At 45.4% G+C, this 20,626-nt stretch overlaps 1 protein-coding gene across 3 annotated transcripts in view; it reads left to right on the top strand.

Annotated features, from left to right (window-relative positions):
* The window catches only part of REEP1 (receptor accessory protein 1), a 116,169-nt gene that overhangs the window by 81,045 nt on the left and 14,498 nt on the right, over positions 1 to 20,626 (top strand). The window contains exon 7 of one of the 3 annotated variants that reach the window (XM_069744929.1): positions 9,625 to 9,756. The exons of the other annotated variants lie outside the window; for them this stretch is intronic. Within the exon in view, the coding sequence (XP_069601030.1) occupies positions 9,625 to 9,725 (101 nt within the window). The 3' untranslated portion in view covers positions 9,726 to 9,756. The remainder of the gene's footprint in view (positions 1 to 9,624; positions 9,757 to 20,626) is intronic. 3 annotated transcript variants of the gene reach the window in all.

Genomic DNA, 20,626 nt, shown 5'->3' with positions numbered 1-20,626 from the left:
CAGTCTTCCCAGCCTGGTGCAGGGCTACAATTTTGTTTCTGGTGTCCTTTGACAGCTCTTTGGTCTTCACCATAGTGGAGTTTGGAGTCAGACTGTTTGAGGGTGTGCACAGGTGTCTTTTTATACTGATAACAAGTTTAAACAGGTGCCATTACTACAGGTAATGAGTGGAGGAAAGAGGAGACTCTTAAAGAAGAAGTTACAGGTCTGTGAGAGCCAGAAATCTTGATTGTTTGTTTCTGACCAAATACTTATTTTCCACCATAATATGCAAAAAAAATGTTAAAAAAACAGACAATGTGATTTTCTGGATTTTTTTTTCTCAGTTTGTCTCCCATAGTTGAGGTCTACCTATGATGTAAATTACAGACGCCTCTCATCTTTTTAAGTGGTGGAACTTGCACTATTGCTGACTGACTAAATACTTTTTTGCCCCACTGTATATACTATATACAGGAAGAGATGACATACAGGTATATGCTATATATAGAAGATGACATGCAGGTATATACTATATACAGGAGGAAATGACACACAGATATATACTATATACAGGGGAGATGACACACAGGTATATACTATATACAGGAGCAGATGACCTACAGGTATATACTATATACAAGAGGAGATGACATACAGGTATATGCTATATATAGAAGATGACATGCAGGTATATACTATATACAGGAGGAGATGACACACAGATATATACTATATACAGGGGAGATGACACACAGGTATATACTATATACAGGAGGAGATGACATACAGGTATATACTATATATAGAAGGAGATGACATTCAGGTATATACTATATATAGGGGAGATGACACACAGCAGGTATATACTATATACAGGGGAGATGACATACAGGTATATACTATATACAGGAGATGACATTCAGATGTATACTATATATAGGGGAGATGACAAACATGTATATACTGAGGTGATGAGGTGAAAATGAGAGGTGTGAGGTGAAAATGAAAAGGTGTGAGTGCAAAATGAGAGGAGTGAGGAAAAATAGTGGAGTGATCAGAAAATGACAGATGTGAGGTTGAAATGACAAGTGTTAGGGGGGAATGAGAGGAGGAGGGAGAAAATGAGAGGTGTGAGGGAGAAAATGAGAGATGTGAGGGGGAAAATGAAAGATGTGATTGGGAAAATGAGAGGCGTGATGGGAAAATAAGAGAAGTGAGGTGCTATAACTAACCACAGATATTTACTATGCCCAGGCAACCCCGGGCTCTTCAGCTAGTTAAATATATAATTTAACCTTGGGCTGCTCTTTTTTCTCAATCCATGAATCCAAATGTATGTTTCTTGGTTTAACTTTCCATGCTACTAGGGCTGGTTTCTGGCCCGCTATAATCCCATTAATGGACCGTGCTTATATCTAATGAAGAACTGGCGGCAGTCCCTACCGGGCTGGCAGCACTCTGTTTCACTGGTGTTAGTTAAAAGAGGCCTCTCAGCCTGTCAAGGTTGTGATAGTGAGACTACTGAAAAGTAATCAGTGCAGTACAAGAGGTATGAGTCTAGCTTTATGGTGAGTGACCAGTGTGAGATGTTCCATATATACTTGAGTATAAGCTGAGTTTTTCAGCACATTTTTTTGTGCTGAAAATGCCCCCCTCGGCTTGTACTCAAGTGAGGGTCCCAGAGGATGGAAGGGGAGCGGCAGCGGTGGAGCAGCGGGTCACAGGAGGCAGGAGCTGGTGGCTGCGCTGGCAGTGAATATTTATTTCTCTGCAATAGCGGGCACAGTAGTCACAGCCGCTGGCTTCCTGCAGCAGCTGGGTGATCACTTGTGCTTGCTACTTAAGAGAAATAAATATTCACTTCTCTCCACTCCCATGGGCGTGGAGGGTAGTGAATAATTTTTCCCTTAAGAAGCGGGCACACGTGATCGCCTGGCCACTGCAGGAAGCCGGTGGCTGCGACTGACACTGTGCGCGCTACTAAATATCAATTAATACTCACTGCCCTCCACGCACATAGTCCCGGCGTGGGGAGCAGTGAGTATTCCGGTAGCTGTCCTCTGTTTGTAAGCAGGGCATGACGTCACTGCCATGTGCTGCTTACAAGCATAAATCAGCTGCTGGCACCGGAACAAGACGCTGTGAGGGAGCACATGGATGGTAAGTAGGATGGTTTATATTTTATGTTTTTTTTATGGGGGCCATGTATACAAGGATAGGGATGCGGAGCCATGCAGACCAGGATTGGGATGAGGAGCCATGTATACAAGGATAGGGATAAGGAGCTACAAGGATATGGATGAGGAGCCATGCAGACAGGAAAGGGATGAGGAGCCATGCATAACAGGATAGGGATGAGGATCTACAAGGATATGGATGATGAGCCATGCATACCAGGATAGGGATGATGAGCCATGCATACAAGGATAGGGATGAGGATCTACAAGGATATGGATGAGGAGCCATGCATATATGGATAGGGATGAGGGGGCCGTGCATACCAGGATAGGGATGAGCAGCCTTGCATACCAGGATAGGGATGAAGAGCCATATATACCAGGATAGGGATTAGGAGCCATGCACACCAGAATAGGGATGAGGATGCATGCAGACCAGAATAGGGATGAGGATCCATGCATGCCAGAATGGGGATGAGGAGCCATGCATACCAGGATAGGGTATGAGGAGCCATGCATGCCAGGATGTGGGTGAGGAGCCTTGCAGACCAGGATGGGGATGAGGAGCCATGCATACCAGGATAGGGATGAGGTGACAATGCATACCCGGCTTATATATGAGTTTTCCTAGTTTTTTGTGGTAAAATTAAGCGCTTCGGCTTATACTTGGGTCGGCTTATACTAGAGTATATACGGTATATATAATATATACAATATTATAGGAAATAACAAATAAAAACAATTTAGCAGTGAAGCGCGAGATTGTGAGGCAGAGAAGTCAGAAATTCCAGGGTTAGTACCAAGAGACCACATAGTAAACTAATGGAAAAAGATGAAGGCATCAGTCAGGTCACATGCCAAGGTCAGAATACCAGAGAAATGGCAGATGCAGATAAGCAAAGGAAAAATAACAAATGGGTAGTCAGAACACGGTCCAAAGGTAATGCAGCAGTAGATCAGAACTCACAGCACAGGAATCAGGCAAACACATACAACAGAGCTTGAGCTTTTGATTGGCAGACCAGATAGCTTACATATTAGAAGGGCAATTACTAAGAACAGGGAGCACCTGTGGAAATCTCTGCACCTGCCAGTATCAGATAGGTCAGCCGAGCTGTCAATCATAGCACTGACAGCTCAGCACGCCCCAGCACAGGATAGGATGACAGAGCCGTCCATCACCGAGTCCCAGACACTCTGAGAGGAGGAATCGTGACAATAGGTCATTTTCTTCTGATGCTTTCCCTTTGATTTACAGAACAATACAAGTAGGATAGTGAAAAAATACACATTTATTCTGTGCTGAAAAATAAGCCCTTGCTGGAATTGTAAAACTCTGCAACATGATTTTTATCTAGCAGAAAATCCACTTTCACAGCAGATTTGCGGAATCCCTGATGGAATTTGTCTCCCTTATGCATCTTACAATAAGAGGTTATTACACAACAATGCACAAATAATGGGCACATACAGTTATACAGTCATGTCCAAAAGTGTTGACACTCTTGAAAATATTCCAGAAGATGAAGTATTTCTCCCAGAAAAGTATTGCAATCACACACGTTTTGTTATACACGTTTATTTCCATTGTGTGTATTGAAACAACACAAAAAAAACAGAAACAAAAAAGGCAAATTGGACATAATTTCAGAGGGTGCACAACCTGCTGACATAGGATGAAGAGCAGAAGGTGCCCAACCTGCTTTGGTACGATGAAGAGCAGGAGGTGCACAACCTGCTGTGGTACGATGAAGAGCAGGAGGTGCACAACCTGCTGCCGTAGGATGAAGAGCAGAAGGTGCACAACCTGCTGCCGTAGGATGAAGAGCAGAAGGTGCACAAGAAGAGCAGAAGGTGCACAACCTGCTGTCGTAGGATGAAGAGCAGAAGGTGCACAACCTGCTGTCATAGGATGAAGAGCAGAAGGTGCACAACCTGCTGTCATAGGTTGAAGAGCAGAAGGTGCACAACCTGCTGTCATAGGATGAAGAGCAAAAGGTGCACAACCTCCTGCTGTAGGATGAAGAGCAGAAGGTGCACAACCTGCTGCCGTAGATGAATAGCAGAAGGTGCACAACCTGCTGTCGTAGGATGAAGAGCAAAAGGTGCACAACCTCCTGCTGTAGGATGAAGAGCAGAAGGTGCACTACCTGCTGTCATAGGATGAAGAGCAGAAGGTGCACATCCTGCTGCCATAGGATGAAGAGCAGAAGGTGCACAACCTGCTGCCGTAGGATGAAGAGCAGAAGGTGCACATCCTGCTGCCATAGGATGAAGAGCAGAAGGTGCACATCCTGCTGCCATAGGATGAAGAGCAGAAGGTGCACAACCTGCTGCCATAGGATGAAGAGCAGAAGGTGCAAAACCTGCTGTCATAGGATGAAGAGCAGAGGGTGTACAACCTGCTGTCATAGGATGAAGAGCAGAAGGTGCACAACCTGCTGCCGTAAGATGAAGAGCAGAGGGTGCACAACCTGCTGCCGTAAGATGAAGAGCAGAGGGTGCACAACCTGCTGCCGTAGGATGAACAGCAGGGGATGCATAACCTGCTGTCATAGGATGAAGAGCAGAAGGTGCACAACCTGCTGCCATAGGATGAAGAGCAGAAGGTGCACAACCTCCTGCTGTAGGATGAAGAGCCGAAGGTGCACAACCTGCTGCCTTAAGATGAAGAGCAGGAGGTGCACAACCTGCTGCCGTAGGATGAAGAGCAAAGGGTGCACAACCTGCTGCCGTAGGATGAAGAGCAGAGGGTGCACAACCTGCTGCCGTAGGATGAAGAGCAGAGGGTGCACAACCTGCTGCCGTAGGATGAACAGCAGAAGGTGCACAACCTGCTGCCGTAGATGAAGAGCAGAGGGTGCACAACCTGCTGCCGTAGGATGAAGAGCAGAGGGTGCACAACCTGCTGCCGTAGGATGAAGAGCAGAGTGTTCACAACCTGCTGCCATAGGATGAACAGCAGGGGATGCATAACCTGCTGTCATAGGATGAAGAGCAGAAGGTGCACGACCTCCTGCTGTAGGATGAAGAGCAGAGGGTGCACAACCTGCTGCCGTAGGATGAAGAGCAGAGGGTGCACAACCTGCTGCCGTAGGATGAAGAGCAGAGGGTGCACAACCTGCTGCCGTAGGATGAACAGCAGAAGGTGCACAACCTGCTGCCGTAGATGAAGAGCAGAGGGTGCACAACCTGCTGCCGTAGGATGAAGAGCAGAGGGTGCACAACCTGCTGCCGTAGGATGAAGAGCAGGGGATGCACAACCTGCTGCCGTAGGATGAAGAGCAGAAGGTGCACAACCTGCTGCCGTAGGATGAAGAGCAGAAGGTGCACAACCTGCTGCCATAGGATGAAGAGCAGAAGGTGCACAACCTGCTGCCGTAGGATGAAGAGCAGGGGATGCACAACCTGCTGCCGTAGGATGAAGAGCAGAAGGTGCACAACCTGCTGCCGTAGGATGAAGAGCAGAAGGTGCACAACCTGCTGCCGTAGGATGAAGAGCAGAAGGTGCACAACCTGCTGCCGTAGGATGAAGAGCAGGGGATACACAACCTGCTGTCATAGGATGAAGAGCAGAGAGTGCACAACCTTTCTTCTTCTTCTTCTTTATTTTTTTTATATAGCGCTAACATATTCCGCAGCGCTTTACATTTTTTGCACACATTATCATCGCTGTCCCAGATGGGGCTCACAATCTAAATTCCCTATCAGTATGTCTTTGGAATGTGGGAGGAAACCGGAGTGCCCGGAGGAAACCCACGCAAACACGGAGAGAACATACAAACTCTTTGCAGATGTTGTCCTTGGTGGGGTTCGAACCCAGGACTCCAGCGCTGCAAGGCTGCTGTGCTAACCACTGCGCCACCGTGCCGCCGTGCTGCGGCAAAGGGGGTCACACATGGTCTATGATGCTATTCTGTGTGGCTGTAATGAGGTGGCGGGACCCTCATGTACCTTTTCTCTCCTGAACACTGTCCACCTGTGTCGTATGCGACGCTCTGATGTTTATCTAATGTTTTGCTACTGTACATCCTGTGATGTTAATGTCTTTGTCATGTCACGTTTAAGAGCTTAGGGGTAGAGAAGAGTGTTAGTGAGGTCCAGGCAACTTGAGGGAGGAAGCATTTCCTGTAAATAGGGAGAAGCCCGGGCGGTCTTGCCCAGGGCAGGACGTGTGCATCAGTGAGCACAGCAAGTTCGTGGGGGATACAACTGCTCCAGACTGGAGAGCAGAGGGAACAGGCATCGGCTTAACGGGATCGTCCCCAGGTAGAATTCAGGGCCCGAGACCAGGATGGGAGCTGATGAACAGATGGGACCCGAATGGTCCGTAGAGGCAGCAGGGAAAGAATAGGAAATGTTGACTTTTGTGAGTTGTACCTTGGATGTGATGGATCTCTTGCTGTTCAGTAAAGTTTAACCGTTGGAACAGAACTGTGGCTTTGTGGTGTTTCCTGAGATTTGGTCCCCAGCAACCAAAGTGAACGTAAAACGGAGGTAACAGACTGTACCACAGGACCGAGACGTCACTTATCTACGCATGTACAAGGTGCCGGAGTGCTCACTGATTGTGACTTAGTGAACTCGCCCACGACTACCACCCCAGGTCGCCTTTGTTACACGGCAATCAGACATGTGGTCATAGACCTGTTTCTCAGTGTCTGTTAGCTGCTCACATACTGTATATGCCCCATGTCATGGAGCAGAGTTGTAGGTAGCACTAAAGGCATGAGTATTAATGGTACAATATTATGGACATCTATGCAGCACTTCATTATTTTTGGAAAACCCTTATTCCTGTAAAGTGCAGAAAGGAGTAGATGAGAGGAAGATGTGGTCAAGCATGAGTGATGTACTGTATGTGTTGTAGTTCGTAGAAGAAGGGAAGCACTGGACTATTTCTACTGACAGCTAAATCTAATAGTCACTGCTCCCTGCTAATTCTCGTGGATCTCTCAGCAGCATTTGACACTGTGGGTCATCAGCTCCTTCTCACCATGCTCCACTCTATCGGCCTCAAGGACACCGTTCTCTCCTGGTTCTCCTCCTATCTCTCTGATCGCTCTTTCACTGTATCTTTTGCTGGTTCTTCCTCCTCTCATCTTCCCCTTACTGTTGTGGTTCCTCAAGGATCAGTCCTAGGCTTCCTCCTCTTCTCTTTGTATACCGCCCCTATTGGACAAATAATCAGTAGATTTGGTTTCCAGTACCAACTCCATATTGGCCTGATATTGCCATCTCCGTGTGTGGTTCCACCATTAGGGTATGTGCACACGTTCAGGTTTTTTCGCGATGAAAACGCATTAGAAAACGCCTACATATGCATCCTATCATTTAGAATGCATTCTGCAATTTTTGTGCACATGATGCATTTTTTTCCGCAAAAAAAACGCATTGCGGTAAAAATACAGCATGTTCATTAATTTTGCGAATTTTCTCCGTTTTTCCCACTATTCTATGCATTTGGAAAAAACGCAAGAGAAAACGCACCAAAAACGCATAAAAAACGCGCAAAAAACGCATCAAAACCGCTAAAAAACCGCATGCAGATTTCTGGCAGAAATGTCAGGTTTTTGTCAGGAAAATTTCTGCCAGAAATCCTGACGTGTGCACATACCCTTACTCCCAAGCCATATACCTGCTGCTTTGAGGTCCGAGGTTTCATTCACCCCTCACATCCGATCACTGGCTCACTCTTGTTATCTGCACCTCGAAAACATTTCTAGAATTCGCCCTTTTCTTATTTTCGACTCTGCAAAAACTCTTACTGTTTCACTTATTCATTCTCATCTGGACTATTGTAACTCTCTCTTAATCAGCCTCCCTCTTACCAAACTCTCCCCGCTCCCATCTGTCCTGAATGCTGCTGCCAGGATCATATTCCTCACCAACCGTTAAACCGATGCCTCTACCTTGTGCCAGTCATTACACTGGTTACCCATCCACTCTAGAATTCAGTACAAAACTATTATCCTCATCCACAAAGCACTCCATGGCTCAGCACCACCCTACATCTCCTCTCTGGTCTCAGTCTACCACCCTACCCGTGCCCTCCGCTCCGCTAATGACCTGAGGTCTTCGCCAATTCTTTGGAATGCACTACCCAGGTTAATAGATTAATCCCCACAGTTTTAAGCGTGCCCTAAAAACGCATTTGTTCAGATTGGCCTACTGCCTCAACACATTAACCTAACGATCTCTGTGTGGCCCATTCAAAATTTTTACCATAATCAGGCTCCTCGTATCATGTTCTCATACACTTTATGCAGTTAATAGCCCTCTGTGTCTATACTGTTACATATTTAGGCTGTTAACTGTTTCATGCAGCTTTATATGAACACCCGAGCCTTACACTATGGCTGGTCCGACTAACGAAAGCAATTGTTACCATCCACTTCTCCCCTTTTCCTCATTGATTGTAAGCTTGCGAGCAGGGCCCTCATTCCTCCTGGTGTCTGTTTTGATCTATGTGTTTATTGTTATGCTGTAATGTCTATTGTCTGTACAAGTCCATTCTATAACGTAAAATGCTGCGGAATATCTTGGCGCTATAGAAATAAAATGAGTATTATTATTTCAGCGTATTGCAAAAACTACATTGGATAGCGTTGAATTATGTTCTTTTCCTTTCTGGATTGTAAATGGATAAAACGAGAGGAGCTTTATACTCCTGAGAGGTGGGATTCCTAACAATGGAACCAGCACATATTAGATATTTATTGCATATGTTGTACTATCAATATGCCATAAATGTCTCAGAACGTAATACTGTCTAATAGCCAAGCTTTATTGTGCCCTTCGAGGGTTGGTTCAATCAAACAATGTGGACCAAAAAATGTTGTGCAGTCGTGATGATGAAGTACTTTGATTAAGTGTAAGACTATAGAACTTACGATTATTCTATCCTTGGACGATGTCTAGTCTATTTCCAGTGCTCTTCATTAACTTTGTTATCGAGACCCTTGTTGGATCAGAAATCCAGAAACCCGTACATTAATAACTCCTACGCGAATGCTTAGTTTAGCGTCTGTTTTAATACTGGTACTCTTAAGAATAAGTTGTAAAAATAGTTTTTTTCTCCATCTCTAAGTCTCTAATGAGTATGCTACCCTTAATTCTGGTTCTCAGTATGTAATATTTGGGAATGTGAACGTCATAAAGTGGCGTTCAGCCTTTTCCGACATTGACGGTGACAGTAAATAAGGACCATTGGTACTAGTCCTGCAGTAGGAAACTGAAGTATATGTACGTTTTTTTTTTTTTGCTTTTGACTTCTCGTACCAAGATGTGTAGAGGGGACACCGTTGTCTCCAGTAATCTTTGTGAGCGACCAATTACGATTATCCGAGCTCATTACATCCATTTCCATGTATGTGTCCTTGTCGTGAAGAATTGCGATAAAGATCAGCTCCTGCACCCTCTCCATTCTCTTTCTTCCTCCCTTTTCCTTGATTGATGTCTTCAGACACAGGGGAGGCGGAACAGAAGGCGGCTCAACCGAAAGCAACCGCCGTGAAGCGATCTGAAGACTCCAGGAGCAGGACAAGCTTAAAAAAGGCGCAGTAAGACTCCATTAACCATGGCACTGCTGGTTAATGTGAGTATCACACCTACTATTTCTGTGTACCAGGAAGTGAGAGATTATTTTCTTGTTTTCTTAAAGGGAATCTGTCAGTAGGATCAACCCTCCTAAACCATCTATACGGGCATGTAGGTCATAGGAAACTGAATAAAATGATACCTTGATATCTGCGATCTGATGTTTTATTCCTCAGAAATCCAAGTTTTTCTTAATATGTAAATGAGCTTCTAAGATCTATGGGAGGGACAAAGATCTCCCTGACAATCAACTTATTTTAAATGAAAGGTTGGCGAGTTATCATTGTGAGATATGTAGATCAGGAGAGCAGACTGTCTGTGATTACATATCTCACACTGGTAACTCTCCTATCATTTAAATAATCTCTAGAGGCAGATTCTCCTAGATCTATGTCCCACCCATAGATCTTCACAGCTCATTTACATATCAAGAAAAACATGGATTTCTATGGAATAAGACATCGGATCACAGATATCAAAGTGTTATTTTCTTCAACTTTCTAAGCCCTATATGCCCATGTATATGGCTTAGGAAGGTTTAGCCTGCTGACAAATTCCCTTTATTCACTTTGCGGGCTTTAAAGGGGTTGTTCACCTGAAAATATACATATTTAAAATATAAATCTACACAACTTACTAATATTCAGTGATTAAATTAAGAAAGGTGTTCCCATCTCCAGAAAGGTGCTCCCATCTCCAGAAAAGTGCTCCCATCTCCAGAAAAGTGCTCCCATCTCCAGAAAGGTGCTCACATCTCCAGAAAGATGCTCCCATCTCCAGAAAGGTGCTCCCATCTCCAGAAAGGTGCTCCCATCTCCAGAAAGGTTCTCCAATCTCCAGATATCAGGTGTCCTATGTCCCTGCCGCTCCACTTTTGGCTTGTGTTAAAGACAGAAGAGAGTATCTGAAGGAGCCTGGATGATTGGCTTATTTAAATAGCTGAGCCAGTCCCCTTCTGTCTTTTTACTGGCTGTGATAGAGAAGGGGGCTGACCTATCTATTGATATAAACCAGTCGTCCATCCCCCTTCTCTTTCTATGTGTTTGCTGTAATACAAGGGGAAAACTGATGTAGCTCCTGATACAGTGAAAGTCAGAGGTGGAGCTGCCAGGACTAGCGCTGACATCTGGAGACATCCTTCTCAGTTTAAGCATATTTATAAGTTCTAGATATTTCTATTTTTAACACATCTAAAGATAATGTTTCATGGGGACAGCCCCCTTTAGTATTTACTTTGTAGACCTTTCATATAGAAATATACACCCTATTACTACAGAGACAAATCCCAGCCACATGGAACTGCAAAGAGATCTGAAAAAGTGAATGAAAAAAGTCTTTGTCACAAATATCAGACATTCAACAATTCATTGTGCCACAGATTATCAATACTAAAGTAAAACAAAAGAACATTAGTAAATACACAACCCATAGCTTTTCACAAAATAATGAACCCGACTGTCCGACATCACTCCTCTTGAAAAAAATCTTATTGATTTTACAAAAAGTTTTTAGAATTTAGCTGACATTTAAAACCAGCGTCCTACCATCGAGACATTCATGAAAACGGATGCCCAAGAAAAAACGTGACACTGCCCATGTAATGTCATCACTTAAATGTCAGCATATCTCTAAAAAAATGCAAGAGATTCTCCTTTTGGTTCTTGACGGCACCGTGGAATGAAAAAGAGGTGAAATATAGAAGGTATTGGTATGAAAATAGTCTCTTCTACACAGAGGAAGAGTGCCAGATCTATTGGATGTAGAAATCCTAGGAGTCTATATTGACCCTTTTCATGACCCTTGCCTCATGGTTTAGATTAAAAGGTCAAATCAGAATCTCCCCAAAAGGACAAATGTCAGACAGCTCATTTTGGGGGTTCTTGCCCCTGATGGTGTTGGATCGGATGAACTCTGACTTCGGTTGGGTGTACAACAACTCTGTGCCGGAGTGGTATCTCTGGGGGCTAGAACAGGGTTGTGTCCCATCCGGGGAGACCTAGTTCACCTCTGAGAAAGGCTGATCTGAAATCACAGGGTGGAATCAGACCCTGTCCTTGGTTCTAACTATAAAGTTCCTCCAGGAAGACGTAATTCGCTTCTGTGATACCGGCCGTACTCTGTTTACGAGAAATATCAATTATGCATTGACCTACTTACTGTCTGTCTTTGTGCCAGATCTTTGTAATGTAAAGGCCTCCATTCACATTAGCACAATGTCAGCTAAGCCAGCCGATTTCAGCCAACGTTCTGTATGGTGGTGTCCTAACACTTCACCAATCAATGATGGTGATAGAAGGATCGGACAAATTACAATTAACCCTGCTGTTCTGTTCGGTCTGGGGAGACCTATTTTGAACTTTGGTATTTTTTGGGGTGTTCAAGATGCGGTTCTGAAACTTGTGGTTGATTGACTTAAATGAGGATGGGTCGGTCGGCCACGGGTTTCAGAGCCGCATCTTGAATATTTTAAAGAATATTGAAGTTCAAAGTCGGTCATTTTTGACCAACAGAACAGCAGTTTTAAACCCTTCACTCCTTTTGTATTCACTTACCCTCCTTTCCCATTGAAAACAAATGCATGCTCAGCTGAATGAGCATGCATGTGTATGGGTGAGTGGGTCCAAATGACCTGAAAGCCAGTGAAGGTGTATCGGTTCCTAATGGGGTGTTATCTATAATATAACGCTGGGAGCGTCACTCTGTCCGAAGCCTTTATAGACTGCGCAGGCGCAAGCGCCGGCGCAGTCTGGCCTCCACAGAGTAACGCTCCCAGGAGATCGCGGTATGCGTAAGCACTGAACGCATACCGCGATCTCCACCGGAGAGTCAGGGACCGCCAGGAGGGTAAGTATATTTACCTTTCCCCGTTCCAGCGCTGCGTGCGGCTCCGTCTCCCGGCTCCTCTGCTGTGACAGTTCAGAGGGCGCGATGACGCGCTTAGGCTACGTTCACATTTGCGTTGTGCGCCGCTGCGTCGGCGACGCAACGCACAAAGCAAATAAAAACGCACCAAAACGCACGCAAAAACGCTGCGTTTTGCGACGCGTCGTTTTTTGCCGAAATTTGGACGCAAGAAAAATGCAACTTGTTGCGTTTTCTTGGTCCGACGCTTGCGGCAAAAAAGACGCACAATGCAACAAACAAAAACGCATGCGTCCCCCATGTTAAATATAGGGGCGCATGACGCATGCGTCGCCGCTGCGTCGCCCGACGCAAACCCGACGCAAACTAGCATAACGCTAGTGTGAACGTAGCCTAAATGCGCGACGGCGCCGCCCTCTGACCAGTCACAGGCAGAGGAGCCGGAGTGTATCTTCAAGAAAATGGCGCCAGAAAGCGCGGACTGCGCAGGCGCCGATTCCTGCTGCCGGAATCGGCGCCAGCGTAGTCCGCTCTTTCCGGCGCCATTTTCTTCAAGACACACTCCGGCTCCACAGCAGGTGTGTCTTCAAGAAAATGGCGCCGGAAAGCGCGGACTGCGCAGGCGCCGATTCCTGCTGCCGGAATCGGCGCCTGCACAGTCCGCGCTTTCCGGCGCCATTTTCTTGAAGACACACCTGCAGTGGAGCCAGACGATAGGTGAGTATGGTATATTTTTTTTTTTATATGGCAGCATACGGGGGGCATATAATACAATGGTGGCGCAGAATGGGAGCAGCACATGACAGAACGGGGGCAGGATGGCAGCAGCACATGACAGAACGGGCGCAGGATGGCAGCAGCACATGACAGAACGGGCGCAGGATGGCAGCAGCACATGACAGAACGGGGGCGCAGGATGGCAGCAGCACATGACAGAACGGGCGCAGGATGGCAGCAGTACATGACAGAACGGGCGCAGGATGGCAGCAGCACATGACAGAACGGGCGCAGAATGGCAGCAGCACATGACAGAACGGGCGCAGGATGGGAGCAGCACATGACAGAACGGGCGCAGGATGTCAGCAGCACATGACAGAACGGGCGCAGGATGGGAGCAGCACATGACAGAACAGGGGCGCAGGATGGCAGCAGCACATGACAGAACGGGTGCAGGATGGGAACAGCACATGACAGAACGGGGGCACAGGATGGGAGCAGCACATGAAAGAACAGGAGCGCAGGATGGCAGCAGCACATGACAGAACGGGCGCAGGATATCAGCAGCACATGACAGAACGGGCGCAGGATGGCAGCAGCACATGAAAGAACGGGGGCACAGGATGGGAGCAGCACATGACAGGAATGGAGCAGCACATGACAGAATGGGTGCAGGATGGGAGCAGCACATGACAGAACAGGGGAGCAGGATGTGAGCAGCACATGACAGAACGGGCGCAGGATGGCAGCAGCACATGACAGAACGGGCGCAGGATGGCAGCAGCACATGACAGAATGGGCGCAGGATGGCAGCAGCACATGACAGAACAGGTGCAGGATGGCAGCAGCACATGACAGAACGGGCGCAGGATGGCAGCAGCACATGACAGAACGGGCGCAGGATGGGAGCAGCACATGACAGAATGGGGGCGCAGGATGGGAGCAGCACATGACAGGATGGGAGCAGCAAATGACAGAATGGAGGCGCAGGATGGGAGCAGCACATGACAGAACGGGGGCGCAGGATGGGAGCAGCACATGACAGAACGGGGGCGCAGGATGGGAGCAGCACATGGCAGGATGGGGATGCATGATGGAGCAGCACATACCAGGATGGAGACCATATACCAATATAAATGCTCGCCACCCGGGCGTAGAACGGGTTCAATAGCTAGTATTCTATAATAAGGATCCCCTATCTACCAGAAAAGTGCTGATTCTTGGATCAATATCGCCCCAACTCATGTACCCCACTCTCCCCTCATTCCCCCCTGGTCGCCGGCCTAGGTCTCCAACCGATCGGTGATATTTCTTGTAAACTGGAATACCCCTTGAGTTGTGGGGAATAAAAACATTAAATTCCGCATGTTTCTCAGTGTTGGGAACCTCTTCAACCCTTAAAGCTTTACTTACTTTGAGGTCACCATTTCTGAAACCAACAATTGCACCACAATCTTGAGACTGACCCAAAACCAAGAAGGATTTCCTTAGACGACTCTCAAGTTGAAGATCTTGGTCAACTTGGAGGTGGCACAGAAAAGTCCTCCGCCATCGGCCAATGTAGTATGTCCAGAGATGCAGAGGAACCCAACTTAGACGCTAAATCTTTTTTGTCCAGGGTGTCAAAATAGAAAAGCATCTACAACAAATTTATCTAAGCCATGTCAACCCTAGAAAATCATGTCCGATGTGCATTGTCATCGATAGGTCAGGATGGGTCCCTGATGCGGTTTGCTCCACTTGTGTGTTAAGATTACATATGAAAAGTCAGTAATAATTCATAATTATATGAAAACTGAAGTTGAGAGGTTGGGGTGGTTCTTCCTGACTCATAGGTCATGTGAATATGAAATACGGCAATCACAGAAAATTGGGCAAAATTTCTACAAATGCAAATATTCTTTACTTCCTCGCTGTAGGTTGTGATTGTATGTGAATACTGCCGATGCTAGGCGCTGCTTTGAAATTGCTATTATTCTTGGTTATGACAGCTAATAAGGTCCGTGTGTTCCATAGTTTTAACACGAATAAAATTTTCAAGTGTTTAATGCAGTTAGAGTCCATTGGCCATCGTAGGGGGTTCCGGCACATGTAGTTCTGGAGAAATAAAACAGTGTACATGCTGCTTTAGGATACTTTAACCTGTCATGGTGATATGTCAGAAGTCTTGTTCGGTGGGGTCCAATGACTTAGACCCTCAATGTTTGCGGAAATCAAGGGGCTTCAGAGAGGGAGTCTACGGGTTCACACAAAGTATATGATCCAAGCACCGCTCTAGTTGGGTCCCGGGGTAAAGCTAATAACAACCAAAGGGTCAGAGCGCCTAGATTTTTTCAGTCATCTGTTGGGGGTCTTACCACCTGGGACCCCACTGATCAAAACTAGTGACATAATAGGAAACTTGTATCACCATCCTGTCGATGCTGCTAAAAAGAAATGTGGAATTGGAAGCGATCCTATTGTTTAATGGAAAAAAAAACCTTTCACACTGGCCACCAGGACAAATATTAGACTCCTCCTAATAGGGGGAGGAGGTGAGCTGTGCCATCAGCTATTGTGCATGGTGAATCTTGTATTATCTGCCGAGTTTAGAAAGGCATTATTGTAATTCTGTCTGTAATGATAATGAGACTGCTGAAAAGTCTTCTGTACAGAACAGGAAATGTGAGTCTTATATTAGACCTAGTAGCCAATGTGGAAATCGCAGGATCTCTGATTTTTTTTCTCATAAATATAGTGATATGGAAATTTAAAAAAAAAAAATTAACCCATAATCGTGATCAATATTTATTTTGTGTTTAGAAATGCATTCAACATAAAAACCTGACAATTGGTTATTTTCTGATGACACATTCGACTTACCCAAAAGATAAAGGTTGGGTGTGCATGGAGCCCATGTTCTGCCATCGCTCGGCGTCATTTGAAGATGATTAGAAGGAGCCTTTTTTATTACGTGGGAGTTGAACCTTTTTTTAGAATTTTGAGCAGTCAGATATCGATCACTTGGAAAGAATGGGATGGTGGTCACTTTCCCCAAAAAAATGAATGAGAGTTTTGGAAGCCTCATGGGTGGGAGATGATCCAATGCTCTCTACTCTGGAGTGGTTTTAGGATTATGAAGTCCATGATTGTCTCTCTTATCACTGTATTAATAGGATCTAATTGGTTATTTGCTAATAATCCCTTAAGAAATTGACTCTTGTGGCAAGGGATTGGCCACAGAGTCATCGGCAAATGAGGTTGTCTTCTCCTGGTCTTTCGGGGCCCATTCTTGAGCTTGAGATCTAAATCCTCTGTAACTCTGATGGCCCAATATGACTCTGCCAGGCTGTAATGGACCCTTAGTTGTATGCCTACCGAAGGACTGGATCACATCTGGGACCCAGAACCCCCTGGACTACTTACTATAGTCACATGTAGGAGACATGGCAGTGTGCATGTGGCTCTGTACACTGAAAGAGACTTGACTTCTAAATAAATTGTCACGTGACTGTACGTGATTAGGTAAAGTGGCCCTGAACCATCCCTAACTATCCCTGCTCCCAAATGTACCTCTGAAGGTGAGGAGGTTTGGGCCACCAGTCTTACTGTTTTCCTGTTATTCCCTAAGCTGACCCTTCCCCCACAAGGCCTGGGACAGATAGGTTAGTGTATTAGCATGCAAGACAGATAGGGATAAAAGAAAGCAACAAACATACCATTAAAGGTAGAGAGGTATATAGGGAAGGATAGGAATGTACCAACCAAATGGGAATAGGACAATAAGCAAAGCATACACCCAAAACCAGTACGCAACAGTCTCGAGCAGCAACAACGATCTCCAATTCAACACAACATCTCCAAGGAGCTAGGAAGCAAAACTTTCACTGGCAAGGCAGAGAAGGTCTGATCAGATCTTATAGGGAGAGGAAATGTCCAGGTCAAGAACAGCTGTGAGATGGAGCTGCACGTTTGTAACCAGAAACCTCTTCAGCACCAAAGGAAACTAAGTCCATTTAATATGAAACACAAACACATCGGCTAAATGGAAGATCTGTGATTCACAATACGTAGTGACTTTCTAACCTCAGATCTCCCAGGAGGATGTGACCCACTCGTGACATAAAGTGGCCAAAGTCTTATCTGTTTTGGCTGGAAAGGATCACCACAAATAGCAGGGAAGATCGTGGGTGGTCTCCAATTGAGTGGAGGCTCAAGGGAATTTGCCAGATTTGACATCAGTACCTCGGACGGACAAACTCTTTATAACAAGTAATACAAATACAATATATCTACGATTAAGAGTTAGCGAGACCTGAAGTGCGTCAGATATATTTTTTATGCCCGTTCTACTATTTTAAAGAAGCCACAATAAAGTATTTTTGCTTTTAATTCGCTTTGCTAGAATGAAAAAAACTTTTTTACAACTTGGTTGGAGTTTTTGCACTTGCTTGTCATGGTCTCCGTCCCCACAGGTTTGCAGTGCGACCCAATTGATTGGTATTGCTGTTGTGAATTCTGCTTTTGGGTTCCCTCCGGTGGTTGTAGGTGGTAATGCAGTTGTCCCTGAGGGGCAGTCCTGGTCAGGTGTTTCTGCTGATTGCAGTTCTGACTGGGGTATTTAGGTGTGCAGGATTCATTAGTCCTTGCCAGTTGTCCATTGTCCTGGGAGGTTTTGGATCTTTGTCTGGTTCCTCCTGCCTGGCTGCCAAATCAGCAAAGATAAGTGTCTGTTTTTTTGTTTCTTTGGCACACATGCTGTGTGCATGATTATTCCGTGCTATTCATTTGTTTTCTCTTGTCCAGCTTAGATTGTGTCAGTGTTTTCTCAGTCTTGTTGGATTCTCAGGAGATGCAGATGTACGTTCCATGTCTTTAGTTAGATGGTGGAATTTTTTGTATTTTCTGCTGTGGATATTTTTGGAAGGGTTTTAATACTGACCGCTTAGTATTCTGTCCTATCCTTTCCTATCTAGGTAGAGTGGCCTCTTTTGCTAAATCCTGTTTCCTGCCTGCGTGTGTCTTTCCTCTACTACTCACAGTCAATATTTGTGGGGGGCTGCCTATCCTTTGGGGTTCTGCTCTGAGGCAAGGTAGAATTCCTATTTCTATCTATAGGGGTATTTAGTCCTCCGGCTGTGTCGAGGTGTCTAGGATTTGTTAGGCACACCCCACGGCTACTTCTAGTTGTGGTGTTAAGTTCAGGATTTGCGGTCAGTATAGTTTCCACCAACTCCAGAGAAAGTTTCATGCGGCTCCAAGGTCACCGGATCATAACAGTACAACTGGCCAATAATGAGTTAAATGCATCTCAGAAGAAGGGAAGAAAGGTGTTGAGCCATTTTTTTTTCTGCAGTCTGCTTTTTCTTCTCTTCCCTCTTAATCTCTGGGTGGCTGAGGAGTCTTGTGCTAGCATGGATGTTCAGGAATTAGCTTATCGTGTAGACCAGCTTGCTGCTAGGGTACAGGGTATTTCTGATTATATTGTTCAGACTCCTGATTTAGAGCCGAAGATTCCTACTCCTGATTTGTTTTTTGGTGACAGGTCCAAATTTTTGAGTTTTAAAAACAACTGTAAACTGTTTTTTGCTCTGAGACCTCGATCCTCTGGTGATTCCATTCAGCAGGTTAAAATCATCATCTCCCTGCTGCGTGGCGATCCACAGGATAGGGCATTTTCCCTGGAATCTGGGAATCCAGCTTTGCTTAATGTAGACTCCTTTTTTCAGGCTTTATGATTATTATATGATGAACCTAATTCTGTGGATCAAGCAGAGAAGACCTTGTTGGCCCTGTCTCAGGGTTAGGAGGCGGCAGAATTGTATTGTCAGAAATTTAGAAAATGGTCTGTGTTGACTAAATGGAATAATGATGCTTTGGCGGCAATTTTCAGAAAGGGTCTTTCTGAATCCGTTAAAGATGTTATGGTGGGGTTTCCCACACCTTTCGGTCTGAGTGATTCTATGTCTCTGGCCATTCAGATTGACCGGCGCTTGCAGGAGCGCAGAACTGTGCGCGCTGTGGTGTTGTCCTCAGAGCAAATTCCTGAGCCTATGCAGTGTGATAGGATTCTGTCTAGAACAGAACGACAAGGATTCAGACATCAAAATAGATTGTGTTATTATTGTGGCGACGCTTCTCATGTCATTTCAGTCTGTCCTAAGCGGACAAAGAGGATCGCTAGCTCATTTACCATCAGTACTGTACAACCTAAATTTATGTTATCTGTGTCCCTGATCTGCTCATTGTCATCATTTTCTGTCATGGCGTTTGTGGATTCAGGCGCCGCCTTGAACTTAATGGACTTTGAGTTTGCTAGGCGTTGTGGTTTTCCCTTGCAGCCTTTGCAGAACCCTATTCCTTTAAGGGGCATTGATGCTACACCTTTGGCTAAAAATAAGCCCCAGTTTTGGACACAGGTGACCATGCGCATGGTGCCAGCCCATCAGGAAGATTGTCGATTTCTGGTGTTGCATAATTTGCATGATGCTATCGTGCTGGGTTTTCCGTGGTTGCAGGTACATAATCCTGTGTTGGATTGGAAGTCTATGTCTGTGACTAGTTGGGGTTGTCAGGGGGTTCATAATGATGTTCCTTTGATGTCAATCTCCTCTTCTTCCTCTTCTGAAATTCCAGAGTTTTTGTCTGATTTTCAGGATGTATTTGATGAGCCCAAGTCCAGTTCCCTTCCACCGCACAGGGACTGTGATTGTGCTATTGACTTGATTCCAGGCTGTAAGTTTCCTAAGGGCCGACTTTTCAACCTGTCTGTGCCTGAACATACCGCCATGCGGAGTTATATTAAGGAGTCTTTGGAGAAAGGGCATATTCGGCCATCTTCTTCACCGCTGGGAGCGGGATTTTTTTTTGTTGCTAAGAAGGATGGCTCCTTGAGACCCTGTATTGATTATCGCCTCTTGAATAAGATCACGGTCAAGTTTCAATACCCTTTACCTTTGCTTTCTGATTTGTTTGCTAGGATTAAGGGGGCTAGTTGGTTTACGAAGATTGACCTTTGGGGGGCATATAATCTTGTTCGTATTAAGCAGGGTGATGAATGGAAAACTGCGTTTAATACGCCCGAAGGCCATTTTGAATACCTTGTGATGCCATTCGGGCTCTCTAATGCTCCATCTGTTTTTCAGTCCTTCATGCATGATATCTTCCGGAATTATCTTGATAAATTCTTGATTGTATATTTAGACGATATTTTGATTTTCTCTGATGATTGGGAGTCTCATGTGGAACAGGTCAGGATGGTATTTCAGATCCTTCGTGACAATGCTTTGTTTGTGAAGGGGTCTAAGTGT

The sequence above is a fragment of the Ranitomeya imitator genome, chromosome 1 (genome assembly GCF_032444005.1).
Source record: "Ranitomeya imitator isolate aRanImi1 chromosome 1, aRanImi1.pri, whole genome shotgun sequence".
Taxonomy (NCBI): Eukaryota; Metazoa; Chordata; class Amphibia; order Anura; family Dendrobatidae; genus Ranitomeya; species Ranitomeya imitator.
Note: the sequence above shows the minus strand (reverse complement) of the source record. Positions and strands in the feature narration are given on the sequence as shown.